We start from the raw sequence: 26,775 nt of genomic DNA on the forward strand, positions 1-26,775 counted from the left end.
TTTTATTGATTATCAGTAGTATCTTTTTGAAGGTGTATTTGGGAGGTGCCTGGTGGGTTCCCAAATTAAAAGGGCATTTTAGATCGGTATAAACTAGAGCAGCTATTTTGAGTTGGAAAGTAACTGGAATCTTTTTATCTTTTCTAGGCAAGGAGGTCTGCTGGTTAATTTCCATCCATCAATTTTGAACTGCCTTCTTCCACAGCTCACCAGTCCTCGACTTGCAGTACGGAAGAGAACTATTATTGCCCTTGGTCACCTTGTTATGAGCTGTGGAACCCTGGTCTTTATTGACCTGATTGAACATTTGTTGACAGAGTTGGCCAAAAATGAATCTATGTCCACAACCAGAACCTATATTCAGTGCATTGCTGCTATTAGCAGACAGGCAGGACATCGAATAGGTAACGCACATCTCCATTTATCCTTCACAAAATAATGTGATGGTTTATTTATCACAATTTTAAAATATTTGAATCTTTGTTTTCTCTTTAGGGGAATATCTTGAGAAAATTATTCCATTAGTTGTTAAGTTCTGCAGCGTTGAAGATGATGAACTAAGAGAATACTGCATTCAAGCCTTTGAATCATTTGTGAGAAGGTACAGTGTAATGTTACTAAATCGAAATTTAAAATGTTGCCACAGAATAGAAACATAGAAAATAGGTGCAGTAGTAGGCCATTCGGCCCTTCGAGCCTGCATCGCCATTCAATATGATCATGGCTGATCATCCAACTCGGTATCCTGTACCTGCCTTCTCTCCATACCCCTGATCCCTTTAGCCACAAGGGCCACATCTAACTCCCTCTTAAATATAGCCAATGAACTGGCCTCAACTACCTTCTGTGGCAGAGAATTCCAGAGATTCACCACTCTCTGTATGAAAAATGGTTTTCTCATCTCGGTCCTAAAAGATTTCCCCCTTATCCTTATACCGTGACCCCTTGTTCTGGACTTCCCCAACATCGGGAACAATCTTCCTGCATCGAGCCTGTCCAACCCTTTAAGAATTTTGTAAGTTTCTATAAGATCCCCCCTCAATCTTCTAAATTTTAGCGAGTACAAGCCGAGTCTATCCAGTCTTTCTTCATACGAAAGTCCTGACATCCCAGGAATCAGTCTGGTGAACCTTCTCTGTACTCCCTCTACGACAAGAATGTCTTTCCTCAGATTAGGAGACCAAAACTGTACGCAATACTACAGGTGTGGTCTCACCAAGACCCTGTACAACTGCAGTAGAACCTCCCTGCTCCTATACTCAAATCCTTTTGCTATGAATGCTAACATACCAATAGCTTTCTTCACTGCCTGCTGCCACCACCTCCACCGGTTGCGCCTGTGCCGATGGACACCGTGGCTGGCTGGCGGGTGGGCCGGCAGAAGGCGGTGAGGTGGCGGCCGGTTCCGCTGTCCGGTCCCGGCGGCCGCTCGCAGCCACCCGAGCTACTGAGCGAGTTGCTGGCATGTACCCCAACCCCCTCCTTCTCAACGCTCCTGCCCACCCCGCAACTTTACTCCTGTCAGCCCAGCCACGTTTACTACTTTGTGCAGCCCAGGCCATGCTGACCTGGGCCAGACTCCAGACCCCCCACACACTGTGAAAGGACCCCTGTTTCCCCCCCCCCCCCCCCCCCCCCCCCCCCCCCCCATGTATTGAGAGATGCGGGACAACCCATGTTTTATGACCTGAGCGCTTCAGCCAGTCCCAGGTCTGGTTGTCGCGCCCAGGTCAGCTGGCAGGTTTGGCTGTTGCGCCCAGGCTGGTGCGCTAGCCCCAGGTCGGCTGCGTGCCCCGGGAATAGCAAAAGGATTTGAGTATAAGAGCAGGGAGGTTCTACTGCATTTGTACAGGGTCTTGGTGATACTACACCTGGAGTATTGCGTACAGTTTTGGTCTCCTAATCTGAGGAAAGAAATTCTTGCCAAAGAGGGAGTACAGAGAAGGTTCACCAGACTGATTCCTGGGATGGCAGAACTTTCATATGAAGAAAGACTGGATGGACTCGGCTTGGACTCGCTAGAATTTAGAAGATTGAGGGGGGATCTTATAGAAACTTGCAAAATCCTTAAGGGGTTGGACAGGCTAGATGCAGGAAGAATATTCCCGATGTTGGGGAAGTCCAGAACAAGGGGTCACAGTTTAAGGATAAGGGGGAAATCTTTTAGGACCGAGGTGAGAAAATCATTTTTTACACAGAGAGTGGTGAATCTGGGGAATTCTCTGCCACAGAAGGTAGTTGAGGCCAGTTCATTGGCTATATTTAAGAGGGAGTTAGATGTGACCCTTGTGACTAAAGGGATCAGGGGGTATGGAGAGAAGGCAGGTACAGGATACCGAGTTGGATGATCAGCCATGATCATATTGAATGGCGGTGCAGGCTCGAAGGGCCGAATGGCCTACTCCTGCACCTATTTTTTATGTTTCTATATTTCTAGGAATGGTTGTAGCGCCCAGGTCGGCTGGCAGGTCTGGCTGTAACGCCCTGGTCTGGCTGCAATTCCCAGGTCGGCTGCGTGCCCCGGGAATGGTTGTAGCACTAGGTCGGCTCGCTTGCCCCTAAGTCTAGTTTTTCACACAGAGAGTGGTGAATCTCTGGAACTCTCTGCCACAGAGGGTAGTTGAGGACAGTTCATTGGCTATATTTAAGAGGGAGTTAGATGTGGCCCTTGTGGCTAAAGGGATCAGGGGGTATGGAGAGAAGGCAGGTACGGTTGGATAATCAGCCATGATCATATTGAATGGCGGTGCAGGCTCGAAGGGCCGAATGGCCTACTCCTGCACCTAATTTCTATGTTTCTATGTTTCTAGCTGTGACACCCAGGTCGGCTGCGTGCCCCGGGAATGGCTGCAGTTCCCATGTCGGCTCGCTTGCCCCATGTCTGGCTGTTGCGGCCAGGTCGGCTTGTTTGCCACAGCTCTGGCTGTTGCGGCCAGGTCGGCTCGCTTGCCACAGGTCTGGAAGTAGTTCCCAGGTCGGCTGCGTGTCCTGGGAATTACTGCAGTTCCCAGGTCGTCTGCATGCCACGGGACTGGCTGTAGCGCCCAGGTCGGCTGGCAGGTCGCCTGCGTACCCCGGGACTGGCTGCAGTTCCCAAGTCGCAAAAACTAATTGGAAAAAAAAAAAATGCCTACGGGCCGGATCTGGGCCGTAGGTTGCCGACCTCTGTGTGGGCCTCTCATTGTGTCGTCCCCCTCCATGTTTTAAAAGCGATTTGGCCCAAGTAGATCTTTCTTGGCTAACAATCTCGCCTTCAGCCTGCAAGGTGCAGGTAAAATTTTGGGCTTTATTTTAGGGTAAAAATAGCGTCTTCATTGCCGGGAAATACGGTAAATTTGAACGTGCAATTATTGTGTTTCCTAGGTGCCCAAAGGAAGTGTTCCTTCATGTCACCACCATCATTAACCTATGCCTGAGGTACTTGACGTATGACCCCAATTACAATTATGACGATGATGACGATGACGATGATGCTGCAATGGAATCCGAAGGTGGAGATGATGATGATCAAGGTTACAGAAATGATAAAAAATGTTCTCTACTCTTGCATTAAAGTGAGGTGGCAGATCTAGCATTGAGTAAAATATGTTGGAATGTATTTGTATTGGTTTATTAGTGTCACTTGTACCGAGATGGAGAGGAAAAATGTTGCTTTGTATATTATCGTAGGTACCCTAGACTGTTCTTCATAGAATTTTCATAGAAACATGGCTAAGGGAGGTTAACTAGGCTAAAATATCAGAATAAATATATCCTCTAATTGGAATGATGTTAGTATCTAATGCATTACTAAAGCGATCAGCATTCTGGCCTAAACTACTCGTACTCTAGATTGATGGTATGGGTAAAGGGAGTGAATGCACTGTAGCAAACTTTTGAGACAGCGATAAGTGGGTTTACAATTTTTATAGAGTGATGGAGAGATTACCAGGATTACTATCTATACTCGGTTTTTCTATTTGAGGAAGGGTGTGATTGTGTTGAAGCGAGTGTGGGAAAACAAGTTGATTTCTGGGATGAAAGGATAGATATTTGAAGAAAAATTGTGCAGATTGGGCCTAGCTACATTTAGACTTCCGCAGAATGCGAAATTGTTGAAATGTTTTCAGAGGGAATGGGCAGGGTGGATGTTGAGATTATTATTTTTAAAGGCGTTGTGTCAATTTATTATTAGTTTATTTATTATTGTTAACAGACATTTTAAACTACAATGGATTGAGGGATATAGGGAGAGAGTGTGAAAGCAGTGCAAAGGACAAAATGTGATCAGCCATGATCTTATTGAAGGGACTTTCAGGGGCAACTATTCTTTAGGTTGTAGGTTTGCAAATATTCAGGAACTTACTATTCAGGTCATGTTCAAATGTCAGGCTTGGCTTGGTTGGTAGTGCCAAAAGATCGTGGGTCCCAATCGCTCTCAAAAATCCAGAAGACACCATAATGTCCAACCAAGCCCATCTCCAAACTCTTGGACCTAGGACTTGGCACCCTTGGTCCCTTTGTGTATGGATCCTTCTTGACCCATAGAATACAATCAGTGAGGATAGTCGACAAAACATATTCCACAATGGTGACCCTTGCGTACACATTCTCAGCCTTTTATTATACGCCCCCCCAACCCCCATATGCTCGCAATCATGTGGCCAAATTCTGCTCCAACTTCATTTCCAAGTTTGCAGATGACACCGATGCAGATACAGTAGTGGGCTGGATCTCAAACAATGATGTGATTGAGTACAGGAAGGAGATAGAGAGCATAGTAACATGGTTTCAAAACAACAAACTCCCCATCAATGTCAGCAAAATTAAAGAGCTAGTTATCAACTTCAGGGAGTGGTGTAGAGTACAATAATGGTGCTGCAGTAGAGATGGTTGAGAGGTTCAAGTTCCCAGCATTAATATCACCAATCACCTGACCTGGTCCAACTGCATTGATATTAAATACATCAACGCTACTTCATCAGAAGAAGAGGAAATGTAGCATGTCTTAAATTACCTACTGATTTCTACAGATGCACTATAAGAGAGCATCCTATTGGGATGCATCACAACTTGGTTTAGCAATTGCTCTGGGCCAAGACCACAAGAAATTGCAAAGGGTCGTAGACACACCCCAGTCTATCACACAAACCAATCATCCCCTCATTGACTCTGTTGCACTCCTTTAAGAAAGCAACCAACATAATCAAGGACTACCCACAATGCCATTGATTCCTCTTCTCTGCTCTCTGTTGGGCAGAAGATTAAAAAGCTTAAAAATATATACGACCAGATTCAAAAACAGCTTCTTGCCTAGGTTCATCATACCATTAAAAGAACCCCTCATAAAAGAAGGATGTTAAATCTACCTCCTTGCAGCATTGCAGTTTTCTTTATATGACCTTTCTCTGGAGCTGTAATACTATATTCTGTATGCTGTTACCTTTCTCTTTTTGCATTACCAGCTAATCATGTGCATGATTTTGTCTGCTTAGCATGCACAATATCTCGGTATGCATGACAATAATATACAATGCATTGCACTGACGTACAGATTTTAAAAAATCAAACAGTAAGCTGCCCTCTTGTGGGTGAGAAAACTCCTGCCTTGACAGCATCTGTGGAATGAGACTTGTCAACCTTCAACCTTAAAACATTAACTGTTTTTATTTCCACAGTTACTATATAGTGTTTCCAGCTGGAAACATATAGTGTTTCCAGCGTTTTCTTCTTTTACTGTGCTCCACAAAATTGTACTTCTAAAAATATATGGTAACTTGCTTTTGGATGCACCGAGTTTGTACAAGGTTTTGTTTTTAAGGATGTGGTAGCTGGGTATCAAATGTAGCTTCATTATTTTAATGTGAACACATTTTTTTATTTCTAGAAAGTTGGCTTCTACTCAGACTCTTAATATGACATTTGCATATTAATTAATAACAGTGGTGGTTTTTGGGTGTTCTGCACTGCTTAGGTCTGTCCTGTGTTTGTGCCATTTTGCAAAATGATTTAACCAGCAGTGAATTGATATTTAACCAGCCATGAAAATCCACACTGAATTTCTCTTTCTCTAGTTCTCATTGATCAAATATCTGTTGTGATTTTTTAAAATGTTTATGGTCATGTAGAATAATTTGTTGCACCCTCATCCACAACTGTTATTAGGAAGTGATGATGAATACAGTGATGATGACGATATGAGCTGGAAGGTGCGTCGTGCTGCTGCCAAATGTTTGGATGGTGTGGTTAGCACTCGTCATGAAATGCTACCAGAATTTTACAAAGCTATATCTCCGGCGCTGATCGCCAGATTCAAGGAGCGCGAGGAAAATGTTAAAGCAGATGTGTTCCATGCCTATCTCTCACTGCTGAAACAGACCAGGCCTGCTCAGAGCTGGCATCTTGACCCAGATGCAATGGAGCAGGAAGAGACACCGTTGGTCATGCTTCAAAATCAAGTAAGTTTAAAGATGGGCTTTACTTTAATAGGTTAGTACTTTTTTTCTTGTGTGGCTTCATCTTAAATACTGTTATTTGTCTATATTCAGATGATGTTTCCTCCATTTTAGAAAGTAAAGTGCAGAATATTTTTTTAAATGTCTTCTGATTATCACTGCTTATTAGGCTTTTCTTTTTTCAGAATACCTTGTGTAGTTTCTTTGTATTTATTATTTCATCCAATTTGAGACGAATTAATTGCAACTGCATTTTTTTTTCTCCAAGCTGTTGAGTCCATGGGATTGACAGTCTTGGTGCTTTAAATTATATGTGCCGTCTGCATGTGCTTCATACAAGAAATGTTTCTCTTCATTTGGATTGTGTATTAAAGTAAATTGTATAGATTTTTTTTAATGTGACCTGTTCGTGATTTGAAAATGGAATATTACCTCATCTTAAATGTCTTCCATTTTGCTTATGTAGGAAGACTTGGGACTTTTGAAATTCTATATATTTTGAAATTGAAGTACGGTATCTTGTTGAACATTTGATTAAATGATTTCTTATTGTGTTCCCACTTCATTTGTGAAGCATTTAAGGAAAAATAATTCTGATCCTGCTTAACTTTTCGTCTTTTGCAGGTTCCCAACATTGTAAAAGCTTTACATAGGCAGATGAAAGAGAAGAGTGTGAAGACCCGCCAGTGCTGTTTTCACATGCTAACCGAGCTTGTTAATGTGTTACCTGGTGCTTTAACTCAGCATATACCAGTTCTTGTTTCTGGTAAAGTGTTTGTCAAGTTATTTTCTAAGATGTTTGTGATTTATTGCACTCTAAAAATTAACTCAAAGGTATAAAGCAGAGTTTTGAAAATATATACCCCAACATATGAAATTGGAATGCAAGAGTCCTAAGATTCAATTGTTACCCTCGTGAGTTGATGCTGTTGTAAACAAGTGCTGATTTCTATGTTTGAACTCCATCCTGCAGTGTTGTTCTTCTATGATTTATCTTCTGTGCTAATGGGCTATTTTGCATGGAAATTGCTGTTAACTGGGTCAGTTGCAGCAGGCAATGTCCTGACCTTAAACCCCAGGAAGGTGGAGATTGAGAGGTTGTGAGACGTTGGTCGAAACAAGCGCTCAGCCAGGGACACCAACAGCCTTGTTAACAAAAGTCCCACCCACGAAATCAGCCTTGCCGATCATAGCCTGTGAAACTTCCAAAAAAACTTAATTGTAAAATATCTAAATAAAAGAACATTTAAAACTCTTAATTTTTTTCTAAATATTTAGATTAAAAATATAAATGTATTATAGCGCAAAAGAAATGAAATGGCATAGCATTACCTCCTCATTTTCAGATTATAATTATTCATTTAAGTGAATATAGATTCCGATCCTATGTTGCGAATGGTCGGTATATGTTCACTAAGTCTACAGTATAATGCTAGCAAATACTAGCATGCTCTGACTACAGTTGGTCCTTATGTGGAATCCAATAATAGAGTGAAGTACATAGAAACATAGAAAATAGGTGCAGGAGTAGGCCATTCGGCCCTTCGAGCCTGCACCGCCAATCAATATGATCATGGCTGATCATCCAACTCAGTATCCTGTACCTGCCTTCTCTCCATACCCCCTGATCCCTTTAGCCTCAAGGGCCACATCTAACTCCCTCTTAAATATAGCCAATGAACTGGCCTCAACTACCTTCTGTGGCAGAGAATTCCAGAGATTCACCACTCTCTGTGTGAAAAATGTTTTCCTCATCTCAGTCCTAAAAGATTTCCCCCTTATCCTTAAACTGTGACCCCTTGTTCTGGACTTCCCCAACATCGGGAACAATCTTCCTGCATCAATCTGCCAGATGCTAAATGAAGGTTGCTCCCATCAAACCATTGGTCACACCAAGTAGAATTTGTTTTTTATTTTCTTAAATGTTCTGAGTATGTCCTGTGGGGCTTGTGAAGGCATTTCAGAGCAGCAAATGTGTATGAATTGTTTTGACCGTAATCATTCAGAAAATGCAGAAGTGGCATTTGGACTTTTACTCATTATTGTATTATTTTAATTGCTATTTATTCACAAATATACTTCATACTTCTTTTATACTTTATACCAGAACCTGAGATTACAATATTAGTGTGGAGCATGTTGTGAATTTTGCCTGAAAAGAAAAGTTAATATGAAAAAATCATTAGGACATAGTCAACAAAATAAAGAAAAATTTGAAATTGCTATTTTTTTCATCTGTGGAAATTAAACAAACAAACAATGGAATGAAGGAAGAAAATTATTTTATGAAAGGGGGAAGGAATTGCTTCCTAAAATACAGATACAGGTGCACAACCTTTTATCCGAAAGCCTTGGGACCAGACACTTGTCGGATTTCGGACATTTTCGGATTTCAGAATGGAAGATTTTTAGCGTAGATTAGGTAGGTAGCGCGGGCGGCTTGAAAAGTCTGGAGCAGCTGCCTCCTCCCCGGAGACCGGGAGAATCATTGCATAAATGTTAGTCAGTTAGTTTGGAGGGATTTTATGTGGTGGTGGTGGTGTAGGGGTGAAGAGGGAAACTTTAATTCTTAGTCCCCTACCTACCTGGTCGGCGACTCCCAACCTCGCGGAGCTGGGGGCTCCGTCCGGCCGCGGGCGGCGCCGGTTGTGGCTCCGACCCCGGCAACTCTACCCCTGGCTGCGAGGCGCTCCAAATCCAGCGCGGCCCGCGGCCGGACGTCCCAGCTCCGAGAATGTTGGGAGTCGGCGGCGTCGCAGCCAAAGATCCTAGAGGAGCTCCGCTATAGGATCTTTGGTCGCAGTGCTGGGATACCAGCGGGGAGCGAGCAATGCCTTACCGGGTCGCCGTGCGGCAAGCTCCGGAGCGCTGTGGCCGCCTTCTTCCAACATTCGCGGAGCGTCGCTGGATTTGGAGCCGCGGAGCTGGGGGCTCCGTCCAGCCGCGGGCGGCGCCGGTTGGAGCTCCGACCCCGGCAACTCTACCCCTGGCTGCGCGGCTCCAAATCCAGCGACGCTCCGCGATGTTGTGTGTCGGCGGCCACAGCGCTCCGGAGCTTGCCGCACGGCGACCCGGTAAGGCATTGCCCGCACCCCGCTGGTATCCCAGCGCTGCGACGTCGCCGACTCCCGACATTCGCGGAGCTGGGGCGTCCGGCCGCGGGCCGCGCTGGATTTGGAGCGCCTCGCAGCCAGGGGTAGAGTTGCCGGGGTCGGAGCTACAACCGGCGCCGCCCGCAGCCCCACCGGCCACAGCACTGCGGAGCTTACTGCACGGCGACCCGGTAAGGCATTGACCGCTCCCCGCCTCTCCGACCAGGTAGGGGACTAAGAATTAAAGTTTACCCCTTCACCCCCCTTCACAAAAAAGCCCTCCAAACTAACTGACTAACATTTAAGCAATGATTTACACATGTTTAAGCGTCTCCCGGTCTCCAGGGAGGAGGCAGCCGCTACAGTAGTACAGACCTGGTTTGACCGTGGGTCGTTTTGGGTCAGGTTTGGCGCCAAACGCGAGCTTTGGTGCGCAGACGACATCTGGAAAAAATGGCCGGTTTTCTGAGCTTTTCGGTTTCTGGAACACCGGATAAAAGGTTGTGCACCTGTAGTTTTAAAGTAAGAAGCAATTTGTAAATGTTTTAATATTTATTAATGAATGTCCCACCACCAAATATTATCTGTTTTTTGCATGTTAGTGACACATCTAAATCAGTGTAGTAGGTTTACAAATTGTTCTAAATTTAGGTTTAGCTTCAGCAAATAGTATTTATATTTCTATAGAATACAATTTGTGACATTTTGATAATTTAGAAAGGAACAGCATATGTGTTAGTGCAGGATTGGACAACTGAGGAATAAAATATCCAGTAAACATGCTAACTCCAAAAATAGCAAATCCCTAGTATGATGACTGCTTTACTTCTGAGGAAATGCACTAGGATATTTGCAGGAGATGCGTTAATATTGTTTATAATTTTTTTTGTTTACCCTTGTATCTAATGGTAACTTTTTTCTTATGTTTTTCAGGTATAATCTTTTCCTTGAATGATAAATCTAGCTCATCTAACCTGAAGATTGACGCTCTCTCGTGTTTGTATGTTATCCTTTGTAATCACTCACCTCCAGTCTTCCACCCTCATGTAGATGTCTTGGTTCCACCAGTTGTGGCTTGTGTGGGTGATCCTTTCTACAAGATCACTTCAGAAGCTCTTCTTGTAACTCAACAACTTGTAAAAGTAATAAGGCCTGTTGATCATCACTACTCATTTGATGCTGCTCCATATATTACTGACTTATTTACTTGTACAGTCAAGCGATTAAAAGCTGCTGACATTGATCAAGAGGTGAAGGAGAGAGCTATTTCCTGTATGGGACAGATAATATGTAATCTTGGTGACCATTTAGGCAGTGATTTACCTAGTACACTGCAGATTTTCTTGGAGAGGTTGAAGAATGAAATTACTAGATTGACCACAGTAAAAGCCTTGACATTAATTGCTGGATCTTCTCTCAAGATTGACCTGAGACCAGTATTGGGTGAAGGTTTGCCAATTTTAGCTTCGTTCCTGAGGAAGAACCAGCGGGCATTGAAGCTGAGTACTCTTTCTGCTTTGGACATCTTAATCAAGAACTATAGTGACAGCCTGACACCTGCCATGATTGAAGCAGTCTTAGTGGAGCTTCCGCCACTTATTAGTGAAAGTGACATGCATGTGTCACAGATGGCTATAAGCTTTCTCACCACCTTGGCCAAGGTGCATCCATCTTCTCTTTCAAAAGTCAGTGGTTCTATTCTTACAGAACTTATTGGGCTTGTTCGGTCTCCACTACTTCAAGGAGGAGCTCTCAGTGCAATGTTGTATTTCTTCCAAGCTCTTGTTGGGACTGGAACTGCAAATTTAGGCTATATGGAGTTGTTACGAATGCTTACTGGTCCGGTTTATTCTCAAAGCAATGCGTTGACTCACAAGCAGTCTTATTACTCAATTGCAAAATGCGTAGCAGCACTAACTCGAGCCTGCCCCAAAGAAGGACCAGCAGTGGTTGGGCAGTTTATCCAGGATGTAAAGAATTCTAGATCCACTGATTCTATCCGACTCTTGGCTTTACTGTCTCTGGGAGAGGTTGGTCATCATATTGACTTGAGTGGACAAACTGAGCTTAAGTCTGTAATTTTAGAAGCTTTCTCTTCCTCAAGTGAGGAGGTGAAATCTGCAGCATCCTATGCTCTTGGAAGCATTAGTGTGGGAAACCTTCCTGAGTATCTACCTTTTGTTCTGCAAGAAATAACCAGTCAACCCAAAAGGCAGTACCTGCTTCTGCATTCTCTCAAGGAGATTATTAGTTCCTCTTCAGTTGGAGGTCTCAAACCATATGTAGAAAATATTTGGAATTTGCTGCTGAAACACTGTGAATGTGCAGAAGAAGGAACTCGAAATGTTGTTGCAGAATGTTTGGGCAAGCTTACTTTAATAGATCCAGAGACATTGTTACCACGGCTTAAAGGGTACTTGGACTCGGGTGAGTTATTTATTCAGAAAAATGTATTTTGAGTGAGCTTGGACCTTATAATGAAGGGGTGGGGTGGGGAGGAAGGTAGATGTTGTAATTATGTTTGCTAAGTAGCAACTTTGAGATTTAAAAAAAAGAAATTGAAAAAAAAAGACACCGCATGCTCTTCAATCTTGTATAACAAGTAACCAGCCATTGCTACAGTGGTAGATTGATTAAGTAGATAATCAATAATTACACCTTTGTGTATAATATATGTGATAAAGTGGGAAACAGTAAGAGCTGTATCTGAAAAGAGCATAAAGTTAAAAAGGGAGGAAAAACAAATTGAACAAAAAGAGGGTTTGGAAGTTTATGAATGCTGCTTTGTCATTTTTCAATCTGTGACATAAGTTCATGTTCTCACCTCTGACTCTTCACAGCAATGGTTTGAGGCAGAGGCACGTTGTTGCATTGGCACAGATATATCCATGTCAATGTCATCACTGAGTAGCCACTTTTCATTTCCATAATATTGTCCTATGTTCCCATCTCAAATGCTGAAACCATCTTTTGTGTCTACAGCTAGAACTAATTGTCCCCAACGTTTTTGGCTGGGATCCCAATACCCCTTCATCCTGCAACTGTTGGCTGAATGCATGCAACCCTAGTTGCCCTTTAATCCTTTGCATGGCTTGCTCTTCTACATGCAACATAAGGGGGCAATTTGCCATTAAATCTGTAACATTCCCATCAGTCCCATCCTGTTTCACAGTAATGTATGGTTTCTCAACATGATTGTTAACTATTCCTGATTTATCTGCCGTCCACCTACTTTAAGCGGTAATTTACAGTAGCTAATTAACCTTCCTTCATGTCTTTAGAAACTGAAGCACCTGGAGAAAACCCATGTCGATGCATATAAACTCTGCACCATTGATTTTTTCCCCCCAGCACCCTGTTCCAGAACCTTGCCTGGTTATCTCGTCCAACAGGGGTCATGGCCTCAGAGAGGAGTCGAACGGTGCTGGATCAGCCGCTTAGGCTGCTGGGTGGCCGAGATACCACTCCGTAAAGTTGGCCTCTGAAGTCAACTATGGGAATGGATCCACCGGCTCCAGCGTTCGAGAGCTCTGGCCGCAGGGGAAAAATTTGGCCCGCTGATCGGCAGTCAGGCCACGGCAGTCCCAATGGAGTTGAGATCAGCTGTCTCGCCCGGCACCACATTTTCGGGAGACTTGCAATTGTGTTCTTGTCCTGATTAAAGGAGGTGCCAGACCATAAGTTGCCAGTAAATACGATACAATAGAACTTTATTTATCCCAGGAGGGAAATTGATTTGCCAACAGTCATAAAACACAAAATACTTAAAACATTAAATTAATGTGACAAATGGAGTGCAGATCAATAGACAATAGATGCAGGAATAGACCATTCGACCCTTCGATCCAGCACCATCATTCAATGTGATCATGCTGATCATCCACAATCAGTACCCCGTTCCTGCCTTCTCCCCATATTCCCTGACTGCTATCTTTAAGAATTCTATCTAACTCTCCTGAAAGCATCCAGAGAACCGCCTTCGGAGGCAGAGAATTCCATAGACTCGCAACTCTGTGTGAAAAAGCTTTTCCTCGTCTCTGTTCTAAATAACATACCTCTTATTCTTAAACTGTAGCTCCTGGTTCTGGACTCCCCCAACATTGGGAGCATGTTTCCTGCCTCTAGTGTGTCCAAACCTTTAATAATAGTAAGATTAAATGAGAACTTACCAGTTTGAAGTTTGATCTTTATTTTATGAGTAGTTACGATGAGGGACTATGTGGAGAAGAAGACCCCGTCCGTACGCATGCGCGTCAATCTTCAAAGCAGCGGTGTGAAATCACAGATGATAATTACCAAAGCATAATAGTAAGATACGTGAAACAAACATAACTTTTAGCTGATCTTTATGAGGGGTGGGAGGGAGGGCACGTAACTCCTCATAAAATAAAGATCAAACTTCAAACTGGTAAGTTCTCGTTTAATCTTATTATTTTACTTCAGAGTCACGTGAGTGACTACGTGAAGATTTCAAAGCTCTGTGATTTTCATGCCGTGAGAAACAAGTCTACACAACCACAACTGCTTCTATGACAATGAGGGAAAACCTTCATAATGCATACAGTGATTTTTAAAACATGTAGTTGCTATTAATGAAGTAATAATCATAGTAACACCCCCCGGGTGGTACTATAAATAAAATATGTAATTAAAAATTGAATCTGAATATGTAAATAGAGTTGCCAAATACCTTTGGTCTGGCATTGGGTTATTATAAATGTTTGGAAAAACGAACCCATTCGTTTTTTACCATGCTACAGCCGTTAGGATGTGATCCAACGGAACGTAAACAACCCTTGCTGCCGATGTTGCAGCAGCCCTGGGACAGTGAGATCTGAAAACAGTATCTACTCCTGCACAGATGAACCGTTTTATCCCTGGGCATCGTTTGACCGGATACGGTTTTTCTTTTCTTTTTTCTCTCTCTTTTTTAATAACAAGTATAGCAAGTTCAGAGCCTTAAAACTCGGTGACCTAACATATAGTTGTATATGTGTGCCCTCACATAGGCAAAGATCCCTGGGTATGCCTTGAACTATACTCAGACCTGACACCACTTCTGTTGTGTAATAATTATAACATCAGATATTATATTTTCTTTACAGATGTAATCATCCTGTTCCCTTCGCAATATGTAGCGACGGCACCTGTTGTGCTCCCTGCGCCAGTATGATAACTACCTTATGAGAGCCGGCCAGACTTAAGAATGTAACTGGAGCCCTCTAAGAAACATTGTTAACACAACGTCAGTATCCCTTACTGTCTTGTAGTTGTCCTGGGAACTTTTGTTAAAGATATCTTTACAAACTTGATATCCGAGTTGAACCAACAGAGTGAGTCCCATTTGCTGGAATAAATATGATGGGGAAAACACATTGACACAATTAATGGCCTTATCACTTAAATTATTGTCCAAAGACCAATTAACAATGAACTCCAAGACGTCCATAGTTTGTACCATTTTAAATGGAACATTAGTATTAAACAACACTTCCCATTTCCTGCAAAGAAATGTACTGTTTTTTGGTGCTATATCAGCACTCTGGAGTGAACCCATACTTGGGTAAGTGTGCCAACTCCAACCGTAGGGCATTCTAATTCAGATACTGCAGAGCATACATTTATTTTAACATGCAACGGCTGATTTCCCTAGCCATAGCCTCTTATAAGGCTGTCTTATTATTCCGACAAATCGGGAATTTAAGCTGCATAGACCAATCAGACAGTAGGAAATCTAAAGCGGGATCTTGATGACTTTACTTGAAGACCCGACTGGCCAGGCAAAATGGAGGGAAATAAAACCATTCCTCCTCCTTGTAGCAAGAAAGTATCTTTCGCCACTCTTATGTCACATTTTTTTTTCCCACCTGTAAATAAGCATGACAGCAACATATCAGTATACAGTGTTCCATTGAACCCAAATCATCAATACTATGTGGTCCAATGCCCATTCTGTGTTGTCATGATCTGTACTTTATAATACACCTGTGGCAAATGAAATTAGTTAAAGCACTACAGGTTATTTTATTTTTACTTGATTGCACCCATGTGACTAACATATGCCACCATCATAGTGACCATCAACCTGAAATTGAACAAGCAAAAATAAGCATATTTGCTCAATCACTCTTTTCGTCCATCGAATGCATGTAGGATCTATAAATAGTTATACCAATAACTCAATAATTGATAATCATGCAAATCTCCACATCCAAACTGGAGATGACCGTCGCAATATCCTACGTTAGGCCATATTACTAGCAATGTTACAAAATTTTGAGATTAAAAAAATCAAGTCTGCAATTTATCCCATCAGATAAAGCATAACAATAAGTTTAATTTGACACCTAATTCACTTTCATATCTCAAGTAATAAAAAAGTTATGGCCATTTTCATACTCGGAAATTAGCATCTTGTTCCCTATTGATTTTCTATGGACATAACAAAAAAGCTGTGATCGTGGACAGTCAAAAGCCCATAACCTTCTTAAAAATTAAGAGAACTGAATGAAATTTTCAGTTATCATAGATTGAAGCATTCTGAAACAAATATAAAATAATCTTACTTGGATGACCTGAAATTAAAGCATATAATTAGTTAGTTACCCAATTGTAGCTAATTTCAAACTTCAATTACTAGATCTAAACATCTATCAATTTCTTAATAAATGATTAACATTTTTAAATAGCCCAAGTGTCCAAATAATATTCACAAATAATTCACAATAAAACATGATTTTTAAATCTCATTTACATCAATGTATAGGCCAAATGGAAGGAATTTAGTGTTCAATTGCTGTAAATTAAAGTCAATTTAAATCGGCTTTCTAGTGGGTTCCTGTGAACGCGCTGGTTTGGAACGTTCACATTGCGCTGGATTTGTGCCCTCAAGTGCCCAGAAAAATACTGCGGGATATAAAGAGCCCAAAATGAACTACTCGCTATAGAAAACTTTATATACAGGGTTCTTAAGAAGCCCCATTTAATGTAAAAATAAGGTACATACCTTTAATTGTTTGCTTTATAAAACCCTGGGGCTGCGAGAGGTTGCGAGTTTAGGGAGTGATTTTTAAACTACTATAACTATTATACAAGGCCATAAAAACTAATAATACCTTTTGCGACGGGGTCTTTCAGCGATTTTCCGTTAATGATTTACTAGGCTGAACATTTTCGATTGCAACAGCCTAGTAAAAATCGCGTTTTAAACCCGCCCCCTCTAAACAGCGCCAAAATCGCGCACACGGGGTAGGGCAGATGCTCAGCCACGATTCAGGTAGGTTTTGTAACATACCTAATATTACTGTAATATTTTCTGACCAACTGCTAGCACAATGCTGCCTACTGTTTGTACATCATAGTGGCTTTGGTAGCTTCAGCTAGTATAATATGTAATAATACAGTTTTATTCCTCACATTGCACATAAGTACAAGTGAAATGAATTTATCAGCAGCAGCAGTAGTAATAGTGTCAGTATATTAACAATGACTTACATGGCACTTTAGACTTTGCCATTTAGCATGACGTCAATTCTCCCATTTGCACAGCTGAATCACAGCTATATATTGCCAATTAGTCTTAATAACTAGCGGCTGATACTAACCACAGGGCTAATACAGATTTCTATGACTGTAATATGTTTCCCAGAGCTGCGTCATAGGCCAATTAATATCTAAAAAAAGCTAAAGCTAAATCCCAATGACCAACAAGTCTATTTGGTAACAACTGAATTCAACTGTATAGAAGAGCCCAACCTCTTAAATAGTTTGAGACTACAAATGATCCCTGTAAATGTGAACACCTTATAAATCAGTTGTTAATTAGCCATTTTCCATAATAACCAGGCCACTCCTTACATCATTTATTGCCTGTCTTAAATGACAACTCTGGCCCAATTTTCGAGACTCTCTCTGGCCCCAACCTGCGTTGCAAACAACTCTGGCCATTTTACCAGGCCTGTTTTGAAGGCAATCCTGGTCATAATAATGAGCCTGCCTTAAACACAATTCTGGCCCAATTCCAACAAGTGTAAATCTTACCAACTTGTAAGTGTTCTTTAGTTGTAGAATATATGGAGCCTCTTGGCTGCATTAAAGCGGCCACCAGCTTCAGTGAACCGCTTACTGCTGATGCAAATGAGGCTTTGCCCGTTGTTTGCCTTGACTGGTCCAAGTTTGCTTTGTTCATCAGTCTGAAGAAGGGTTTCGGCCCAAAACGTCGCCTATTTCCTTCGCTCCATAGATACTGCTGCACCCGCTGAGTTTCTCCGGCATTTTTGTGTACCTTCGATCTTCCAGCATCTGCAGTTCCTTCTTGAACAGTTTGCTTTGTTCTCCAGGTTCTCACTGAAATGGATTTTACCTGAATAGCAGCTGTTTTTAATGCCTGTGTTGGGATGCCAGGCATGGTACTTTAGACACGTGCCCTGTCCCTTGGATATGCTCCGTAGCTCAACCTCGGCATCAGATTTATACTGACCCGGCATGCTCCCTGCTCTATAAAAGAGACACATTAAGTATCCCTATTACAAGGCGCTACTGACACGGGCTTTTCCATAAGCCCTTGCTCCTTCCCCTAGAGGGAAATATAAAGCAGCCCTGTTATAAGGTGCTGCTGGTGCTGGCTCTAACATAAGCCTATATCACCATGGAATAAGCATGCATTTGAAGCAGCCCTGTTATAAGGTGTTGCTGGTGCCGACTCTCTCATAGGCCAAACGCTGTTATTAGTCTAGGCATCAACATGAAGCAGCCTTGTCAAAAAAGGTGCTGCTGGCACTGGCTCTTCCATAGGCCTACGCTGCCAAAGACTAGGCATATACTTTAAGCAGCCCTGTTACAAGGCGCTGCTGGCGCTGGCTCTTCTATAGCCCTACGCTGCCAAAGACTAGGCATCAACAATGAAACAGCCCTGTCCAAAGGTGCTGCTGGCGCTGGCTCTACCATAGGCCTGCGCTGCCATAGACTATGCATGCATTTTAAGCAGCCCTATCTCAAGGTGCTGCTGGCGTGGGCACTCCTATAGGCGCGCGCTGCTACAGACTAGGCATCAAACAGCCCTATCTCAAGGTGCTGCTGGCTTGAGCTCTCCCATAGGCCCACGCTGCCACAGACTAGGCGTCAAACAGCCCTGTTCCAAGGTGCTGCTGGTGCGGGCTCTACCACAGGCCCACGCTGCCATATACTAGGCATCAAGCAGCTCTATACCAAGGCGTTGCTGGCGCGGGCTCTCACATAGGCCCACGCTGCCATAGACTAGGCATTCAAATAAGCAGCCCTGTTCCAAGTTGCTGCTGGTGCAGACTTCTCCATAGCCATGCATACACACTTCCTAGTGTGTCTAAATGGAGCATCTTTTCCATTATACTTCCCATCTTAACCAACCTCAAAACAAAGATTTTTATAACTTACTTGGAGGGGAACCCTCCCAGCACTAATGCTGGCCTTTGAGGTTAGTTTTGATCCCATATCATGGGGACCACTGTAGTCTGGAAACCGTATTGCTAATGATTTCCCTACCTTGGGAACATCAGCATTTGTATATTTCACCGGAGAGGAACCCTGCCGGTACTGGGGCTGACCGTCTAATCGGTTTTCCCCCCCCATATCGGGGAACCCCATATCTATTACCGGAGGGAAACCCTACCGGTATTTAGGGTTGACCGTCTGAACGGTTTTACCCCACTATATCTGGGAACCCCACCATTTATATCTATTATCGGAGGGGAACCCTCACGGTAATAGGGCTAACCGTTCTTTAAACGGAGCCTCCAGAGGAACCCACTCCTCTGAGAATAATATTTTAATTTAAAAATACCCGTAATTACCCGGGTCTCTAGCACTCAGCAAATCTAATGCTGCTGAAGTGCGGCTATAACGGATATTCCCCAGCGTTTTTAATACATTTAAAAATCGCAGACCCGACTTACCAGCTATACCGGTTCCCTCGTCGGCCTCGCGAAATACCGGCAGGAAACCTCTGTAAAAGAGGTTCCTGCACAAAATCTAAGAAAGGTAAGAAATAAAAACCGTACCTTCTTAGTTTAACTTACCGGTGGCAAGCAGTGACATGCTTGCCAGTCCGGTGCTACCACCATGAAAACGACGATATGACGCGCATGCGCACGGACGGGGTCTTCTCCACGTAGTCACTCACGTGACTCCGAAATAAAATCTTATATGTCACTTGTCTTGTACGTTATATGTCATGTTAATAATCTTGTATGTCATTGTCACTTGCCCATGAACAGTAACACCCTTTGGGTCCAAATTAAGCTTATTTTAAAACTATTAATTCAGCCCTGCATAATTTTGAGCCCCTCTATCCTTAAAACAACTTTCAGCTTTAAAAGTATTTGAAATACCATGTTTACATGTGCAAGTCACTGTGTATCCTGCAGTGTGGGTATTCTGTCTACCCAAAGTCATTATCACTAAGGCACAACAGCATTAAAGAAGCTTGATACCATGTACAACAAAGCAGCCTATTGGTTTTACAACCAACCGTAGCTTCTCACCGCCACTGACTAGCATGTGGTGGCTACATGTGTAAACCCTGTAAGACCTTCTGAGCAGCATCATGTGAAGTCCCATCAGCTGAGGTGCAGCAGTTCAGTAAATAGGATCACAGTCCACTTCTCAAGGGCAATTAAGCTTCTCAAACACAATTAGCATTGGTAACATCACCCAGATTTTATAATGTAAACCATTATCCACCTCTGATTCTGGTCACTGGAACATCCTTGGATTTAGTTGCTCCATTATTGGGAGCTGTGCATTTAGCTGCCAAACCTTCAAACTCCGGGATTCCATCAATATGTCTCCACCATTCTGGCCTTCTCGCCTCGTCCCCCACCTACCCTACTCATCCGGTAGCCAGTAAAATTCACTTTACGGCTCACGGAATGTAATCGTTTTTTTTCTAGTGCAATTTTAAGTATTTTTGGGGAGGCAACAAAAAATAAGTCTGATCCAAATAGATACAAGAAAATAACAGTAAACAGCATTTTGTTAAGCATTCATGATGTTCTTTGATCTCACAACTATCATATAGGGTCTTCCTATGCTCGAAGCTCTGTCGTTACAGCTGTGAAGTTTACTATTTCTGATCACCCGCAGCCAATAGATCCTCTGTTGAAGAACTGCATTGGTAAACTTCATTTTTGATTTTCTTTTGCTGTGTATTTTCTGCAATGCTTCAATACAACCAATGTTTTAAAGATTTCTGTATTTGTTTCACTTTAGAATAGTACCAAAGTTGGTCACTGGGGATATGAGTGTTTAATGGCTGCAAAGTCCCACTATTAAGTCTGTATGGATGCAGCATCAACTGGAAAAGCAGCTCTTCCACACCAGGGCATCTGAAATGTCTTCATTCTTCAGGGAACGGGGGTTCCCCTCCTCCACCATAGATGAGGCTCGCACCAGGGTCTCTTCCATATCCCGCAACACTGCTCTCTCTCCCCATCCCCGCACTCGCAACAAGGGCAGAGTCCCCCTAGTCCTCACCTTTCACCCCACCAGCCGTCATATACAACAAATAATCCTCCGTCATTTTCGCCACCTCCAACGTGACCCCACCACTCGCCACATCTTCCCATCTCCCCCCATGTCTGCCTTCCGCAAAGACCGCTCCCTCCGCAACTCCCTTGTCAATTCTTCCCTTCCCTCCCGTACCACCCCCTCCCCGGGCACTTTCTGTTGCAACCACAAGAAATGCAACACCTGTCCCTTTACCTCCCCCCTCGACTCCATTCAAGGACCCAAGCAGTCGTTCCAGGTGCGACAAAGGTTCACCTGTATCTCCTCCAACCTCATCTACTGCATCCGCTGCTCTAGATGTCAGCTGATCTACATCGGTGAGACTAAGCGGAGGTTGGGCGATCGTTTCGCCGAACACCTCCGCTCGGTCCGCAAGAACCTACCTGACCTCCCGGTGGCTCAGCACTTCAACTCCCCCTCCCATTCCCAATCCGACCTCTCTGTCCTGGTCCTGGGTCTCCTCCATTGCCAGAGTGAGCAACACCGGAAATTGGAGGAACAGCACCTCATATTCCGCTTGGGGAGTCTGCATCCTGCGGGCATGAACATTGAATTCTCCCAATTTTGTTAGCCCTTGCTGTCTCCTCCCCTTCCTCAGCCCTCGGGCTGTCTCCTCCCATCCCCCAGCCCTCGGGCTCCTCCTCCTTTTTCCTTCCTTCTCCCCGCCACCCACTATCAGTCTGAAGAAGGGTTTCGGCCCAAAACGTTACCTATTTCATTCGCTCCATAGATGCTGCTGAACCAGATGAGTTTCTCCAGCATTTTTGTGTACCTTTCCTAAAGGCCTGTCTGGTTTATCTAAATCAGATGACAACTGCATTGAGTGATGTTGGTTGGCAACAATCAAGGTGCTGTATTAGATATCAGTGCCATAGTTTAGTTTAGAGATACCACGTGGATAAGACCCTTAGGCCCACCAAGTCTGTGCCAACCAACATGAATAGGGGAAATGTAAGTTATGGTTCTTCCTGCAGATCTCAGTTGGTTAATGGTTATTAGTTAATGCACAGAAAAACACTAGGTTTGAAGATCTCAGCGGGCCAAGCAGCATCTGTGGGGCCTTTTTTTGTTCAAATTTCCAGCATCTGCAATTTCTTGTGTCCAATTATTAGCTAATATTTGACTGCAGGTGAGGTCTTGGCATTGGTCTCCTCTGTCTAGTAATAGATACAAAGGATGACTTAGGAGAGATACCAGGAGTGGGTGTAGGTACCCGTGGCTATTTCAAATTGGGGTTTATGGTTGCATGGCGTATACGTGATTTTACAATGTTAAAATAAGGATTCCCAGATAATACACTTTTTGTTCAAATTGCACTTTCAGGCGATTTCCTAAAAACATTGGAGGATCCGGATCTCAATGTTAGAAGAGTAGCTTTAGTTACTTTCAATTCAGCTGCACATAATAAACCATCACTAATCAGGGACCTCTTGGATACCATTCTTCCTCACCTTTACAATGAAACAAAAGTTCGGAAGGAATTAATAAGAGAGGTTTGTAGATAAAACGCTTCAATTTTAAATGACCCTGCAATGGATTTATAAAATCTGCACTTCTGGGCTTGGGTCCAATTATCGTGTTTCTGTCATTTGATAGGTGGAAATGGGACCATTCAAGCACACTGTGGATGATGGTCTAGATATCAGGAAAGCAGCTTTTGAATGCATGTACACACTTCTGGATAGCTGTCTTGACAGATTAGACATTTTTGAATTCCTCAACCATGTTGAAGATGGGCTCAAGGACCATTATGATATCAAGGTAATAACTTTACTCTCAATTATGTTATCTAATAATGATTAGCAACTGTTCAAAAGAAAAATCACTGGCTTTTTTTACTTTGGAGCTATCACCAGTGTTAAACATTTATGTCAACCTTTGAAAATGTTTCCTGACGTAGTTTTCAACGGATATTGAAGAATAGAGATCAGGTGTCCAGAACTTATTTTGCTTTACATCCTTGATGCAGGGACACTTAAAATACATTCAAATTATGTCTATTTAGAGGTCAAGTGTGAGATTACTATTCATTATCATGGCCAAATATTAATGCTGCTGTCATGGCCATTTAAAAAATACCAGGATTTATACGTGTACAATTTCTATCTATTTTTAACCCAACTGCATGTTGAAGGCTTGTTAATCAAATAAATGTAAGTTGAACACTGTAGTAACGTAGCTTTTTTTTAAATCTGACAGATGCTGACTTTCTTGATGTTAGTACGATTATCAACTCTTTGTCCAAGTGCAGTTCTGCAGAGGTTGGACAGACTGGTAGAACCTTTACGTGCTACATGTACAACAAAGGTAGGCTGGTAGTACAAACATATACTCTGATAGGAACATTATTTGAGTTTTTCTGTATATGAATGTATTAGTATTCTTGCACAGTTTTGTAACATGGGTATTGGTTAATTGCATTGACCTAAAATGCTTTGATAATGCTTAAAATAAACATTGTTTTGAGCTAATGACATTTTGATCACTACAGCGAAACGTCCAGTGACTTAAATATTCTTCCGAGAAACTCATTCGTTAACTTGGAATAAAATGGTTTTTTTCTGGCCTTCATTGGAAAGATTCCTTAGTACATAATTGGTGTTTGTCTTTAAAAAATTCCAGTCATTTTGTACTAAGAATATTACGTAGAATATTATCCGTTCATAGGCTTTTGAAAACTGACTGGATTAGAAGTTAGTGCCAGAAAGTTAATATTTTTTATTTTTTGATGAAATGCAGGTAGGGCTTTAATTTCACAAAGAGACAGACTGGACAATTATTTCTTAAAACTTTAAAAGCTTCCAGTCAAAGATTAAACCTGAACAAGCGATGATTAGACTTTTAATGCATGTTCTTCAGCAAAATGTACAGTGACACTTTTTTTTACAAATAGAATCAAGAATGCTTCATCTACTTGTTTTTCTCCCTATTCCTATCATTCCTCCTCTCCAACCCATACATTAATTTGTCATCTTATATTTTATAATAGAAGTACCACTGACATTTCAGAAACATTGTAAAACCATTACATTTTGAAAATAATTATATTTATACCACTTTATGATGCCACAAAACATCTTTCAGCCAATTAAGTAAATTAGAATTATTGTAGATTGGTGAATGTAGCTGTCCATTTATGCAGAGCAAGCACCCAAAAGAAACAATATGATAACCAATAATTGTTTTAGTTTTGTTGATTGGAGGAAACCATTGGTCAAAATACCTAGAGTAAATCACTAGCTTACCTCAATTTAATATTCTATCCAAATAACAACACCTTTGATAGCCCATACAGAACTGAGAGATCATAGGTTTTTTTGTGCTTAAGTCTGAAGGGTATTTATTTGTATAAGCTCGGTCAGAATAATATTGCACTACAGTTAACCTTTTGACTTTTAAAACTGATTCTCCTGAGAAGGTTCAAAAGACTTAACGGCAATGATTTGTTCTATTAGGTAAAAGCAAATTCGGTGAAACAAGAGTTTGAGAAGCAAGATGAACTGAAACGCTCAGCAATGAGGGCAGTTGCAGCATTATTGACCATTCCAGAAGCAGAGAAAAGTCCACTCATGAGTGAGTTTCAATCTCAAATAAGCTCCAATCCTGAATTGGCAGCTATCTTCGAGAGCATTCAGAAGGACTCGTCTTCCACTAGTTTGGAGTCGATGGACACTACCTAAATCTTTTCTTCCAAAGAAGGAAACTTTAATTTTATTGTTGTAATGCACTGGAATCTCAGTCAGTACACAAGCAAAAAAAAGTCTGTACTTTGAGCTTTAAGCTTATGAATTTATTTTTAGTTTCATGGAAATTCTAGTTTTTGTTTATTGTTGCTTTTTTAGTGTTTAACCCAGAAAGACCTTGTAGTTAAAAGTGGAAAGACATGTAAATTACACAGGATACTTCGTTGTCATACCACATCCAATTCAGCAGTATTTTAAAAGATAAAACAATTGTAGAAGTAGATTGTGTAAGGTATGCAATAAATATACTAATGTGCTAAATGAATGAACTTGAAATATAAATGTTGAACTTTATCCTGGAAGATTTTCTTTAAGGAAACTTCATGCCATTCACCTTATTGTTTGACATATTTTGTAAGGAAAAAAGAAAAAACATCTGTTTATCTCCACTGTTTTTGTTTCAGCTTGCTTAACAATAGTTAAATAACTGCATTGTGAGATTTGTTATATTAAAATGGTTGACAGTTCTTAAATCATAGACTGTACTTCCAATTCTTGGAATAACACTTATTATTACCATGGATGTATCAATACGCCATGAGACATTCCAAATTGTACTGTAAAATCTCTTGTTCAGAATACATGACGTGAATTCAAAAAATGTTATTCTGTGCACCAGTAAGCCTTGATATTTTTGTTTTCTTTGATTTTATATATTTAAAAATCCGTTTTCGAGTTAAGTAGAATAAATCTGCATGGAAATTCTATATTGGGTCCAACACAAAGGCCGAGCCAAGAAGTCTGTTTAGTCTGATCACAACATTTGGATAAATATTTCATTTTGTATGTTAACTTAGAAATTCCTGAAAGAAATTTTGCTTAACAAAAACTTGCATCTCAGAACAATGAAGTCACTTGTCAGTTTATTTTGAAATGGACCGAGTTCCTTTCTTTTGATCCATGTTGTTCAAGCACCTTGTAATGTATCAGTTTACCTTGGTTATTTCTGTAAGCTACAATGAATGGATAAAGTGAAAATGCTACGCTTAAGTTGATCGGGTAACAACTTGAATATGAAGTTGTTTTTTCGTGTAAGAAAACCTCCCACCTAGGTTTTTAAAGGATTAAAAGAATTGACCAGGAATATAGGTGAGGAAGAAGGCAATGGACTGGAATTTAAGAAAGACGACTAGATGACATCTAAGAAGCTGCTGGTTTTGGATGGTACTGACGAGGATGATGTACTATCTGTGTGCTTGTTCCTTTGTGGGTGTGGTACAATTGTGGGGTATAAAGGAAAGCACACTGCTCTTATTTCGACTTTAGATACTCAAATTCTAAGAATGTTGCATTTCCCTCGGTGATATCATTTGTTACACCTTCTGTACATAATTTATCTATGTTTAGAGATTACATTTTTATTGCAGATTTCCTCCAATGTTATTGTTCCATTGTTTCCATTGCAGTGTTATTGTTGAGTGGTAGGGCTCTCTGTAAAATGCTTGATTAAGAAATTTAAATTAAATAGCCATATTCTATAAGCTAATGGCCAACTTGAATATTTGAGTTCTGTTTTGCTATCAAATGGACATTTTGTTTGTTTTAAATAGTTAAGACAACTTATTTCAATAATGGCAAAACATTTTTTGTCTAACTATTCATTAGCAGCAACGCTATTTGTTTTTTCCTTCATGGATAGATGTTATATAAACATCTGATTCTCAAAGTTGTGATTATTAAATTCAACATCGAAAGTAAATATCAGTTCATCTGGGATCTTAATCCATAATTACAGTTCCTACTTTGGGTTACATTATATTTATACCATTTGAGGGTTAGTGTATGGATTCATTAATTTATCTCTGCACTGTAGATTGAAATTTCATGTTTGCTCATGCGTACAATATGTAACCTTTGCCTCAGATTTTGGTACTTTACACTTTTTATAGCAAATGTTTGAAATATTATTTAATGCATTTGTGGTGATCAATAATGTTTAGGTGGGGAGGAGGGTAAACAGATAGT

The 26,775-nt window shown here is 41.5% G+C and overlaps 1 protein-coding gene across 2 annotated transcripts in view; it reads left to right on the forward strand.

The window, feature by feature from the left end:
- Window positions 1-26,307, forward strand: part of cand1 (cullin-associated and neddylation-dissociated 1) — a 50,074-nt gene extending 23,767 nt beyond the window's left edge. The window contains exons 5-15 of one of the 2 annotated variants that reach the window (XM_055650813.1): window positions 148-404; window positions 496-601; window positions 3,364-3,512; window positions 6,145-6,437; window positions 7,059-7,200; window positions 10,460-11,953; window positions 20,580-20,675; window positions 22,391-22,560; window positions 22,664-22,828; window positions 23,267-23,374; window positions 24,523-26,307. In XM_055650813.1, coding sequence (XP_055506788.1) covers window positions 148-404; window positions 496-601; window positions 3,364-3,512; window positions 6,145-6,437; window positions 7,059-7,200; window positions 10,460-11,953; window positions 20,580-20,675; window positions 22,391-22,560; window positions 22,664-22,828; window positions 23,267-23,374; window positions 24,523-24,747 — 3,205 coding nt within the window. In that variant the 3' untranslated portion in view covers window positions 24,748-26,307. The remainder of the gene's footprint in view (window positions 1-147; window positions 405-495; window positions 602-3,363; window positions 3,513-6,144; window positions 6,438-7,058; window positions 7,201-10,459; window positions 11,954-20,579; window positions 20,676-22,390; window positions 22,561-22,663; window positions 22,829-23,266; window positions 23,375-24,522) is intronic. The other variant, XM_055650814.1, reaches the window with a different exon arrangement.
- Window positions 26,308-26,775: the final 468 nt, after the last annotated feature.

The sequence above is a fragment of the Leucoraja erinacea genome, chromosome 19 (assembly GCF_028641065.1).
Source record: "Leucoraja erinacea ecotype New England chromosome 19, Leri_hhj_1, whole genome shotgun sequence".
Lineage (NCBI taxonomy): Eukaryota > Metazoa > Chordata > Chondrichthyes > Rajiformes > Rajidae > Leucoraja > Leucoraja erinaceus.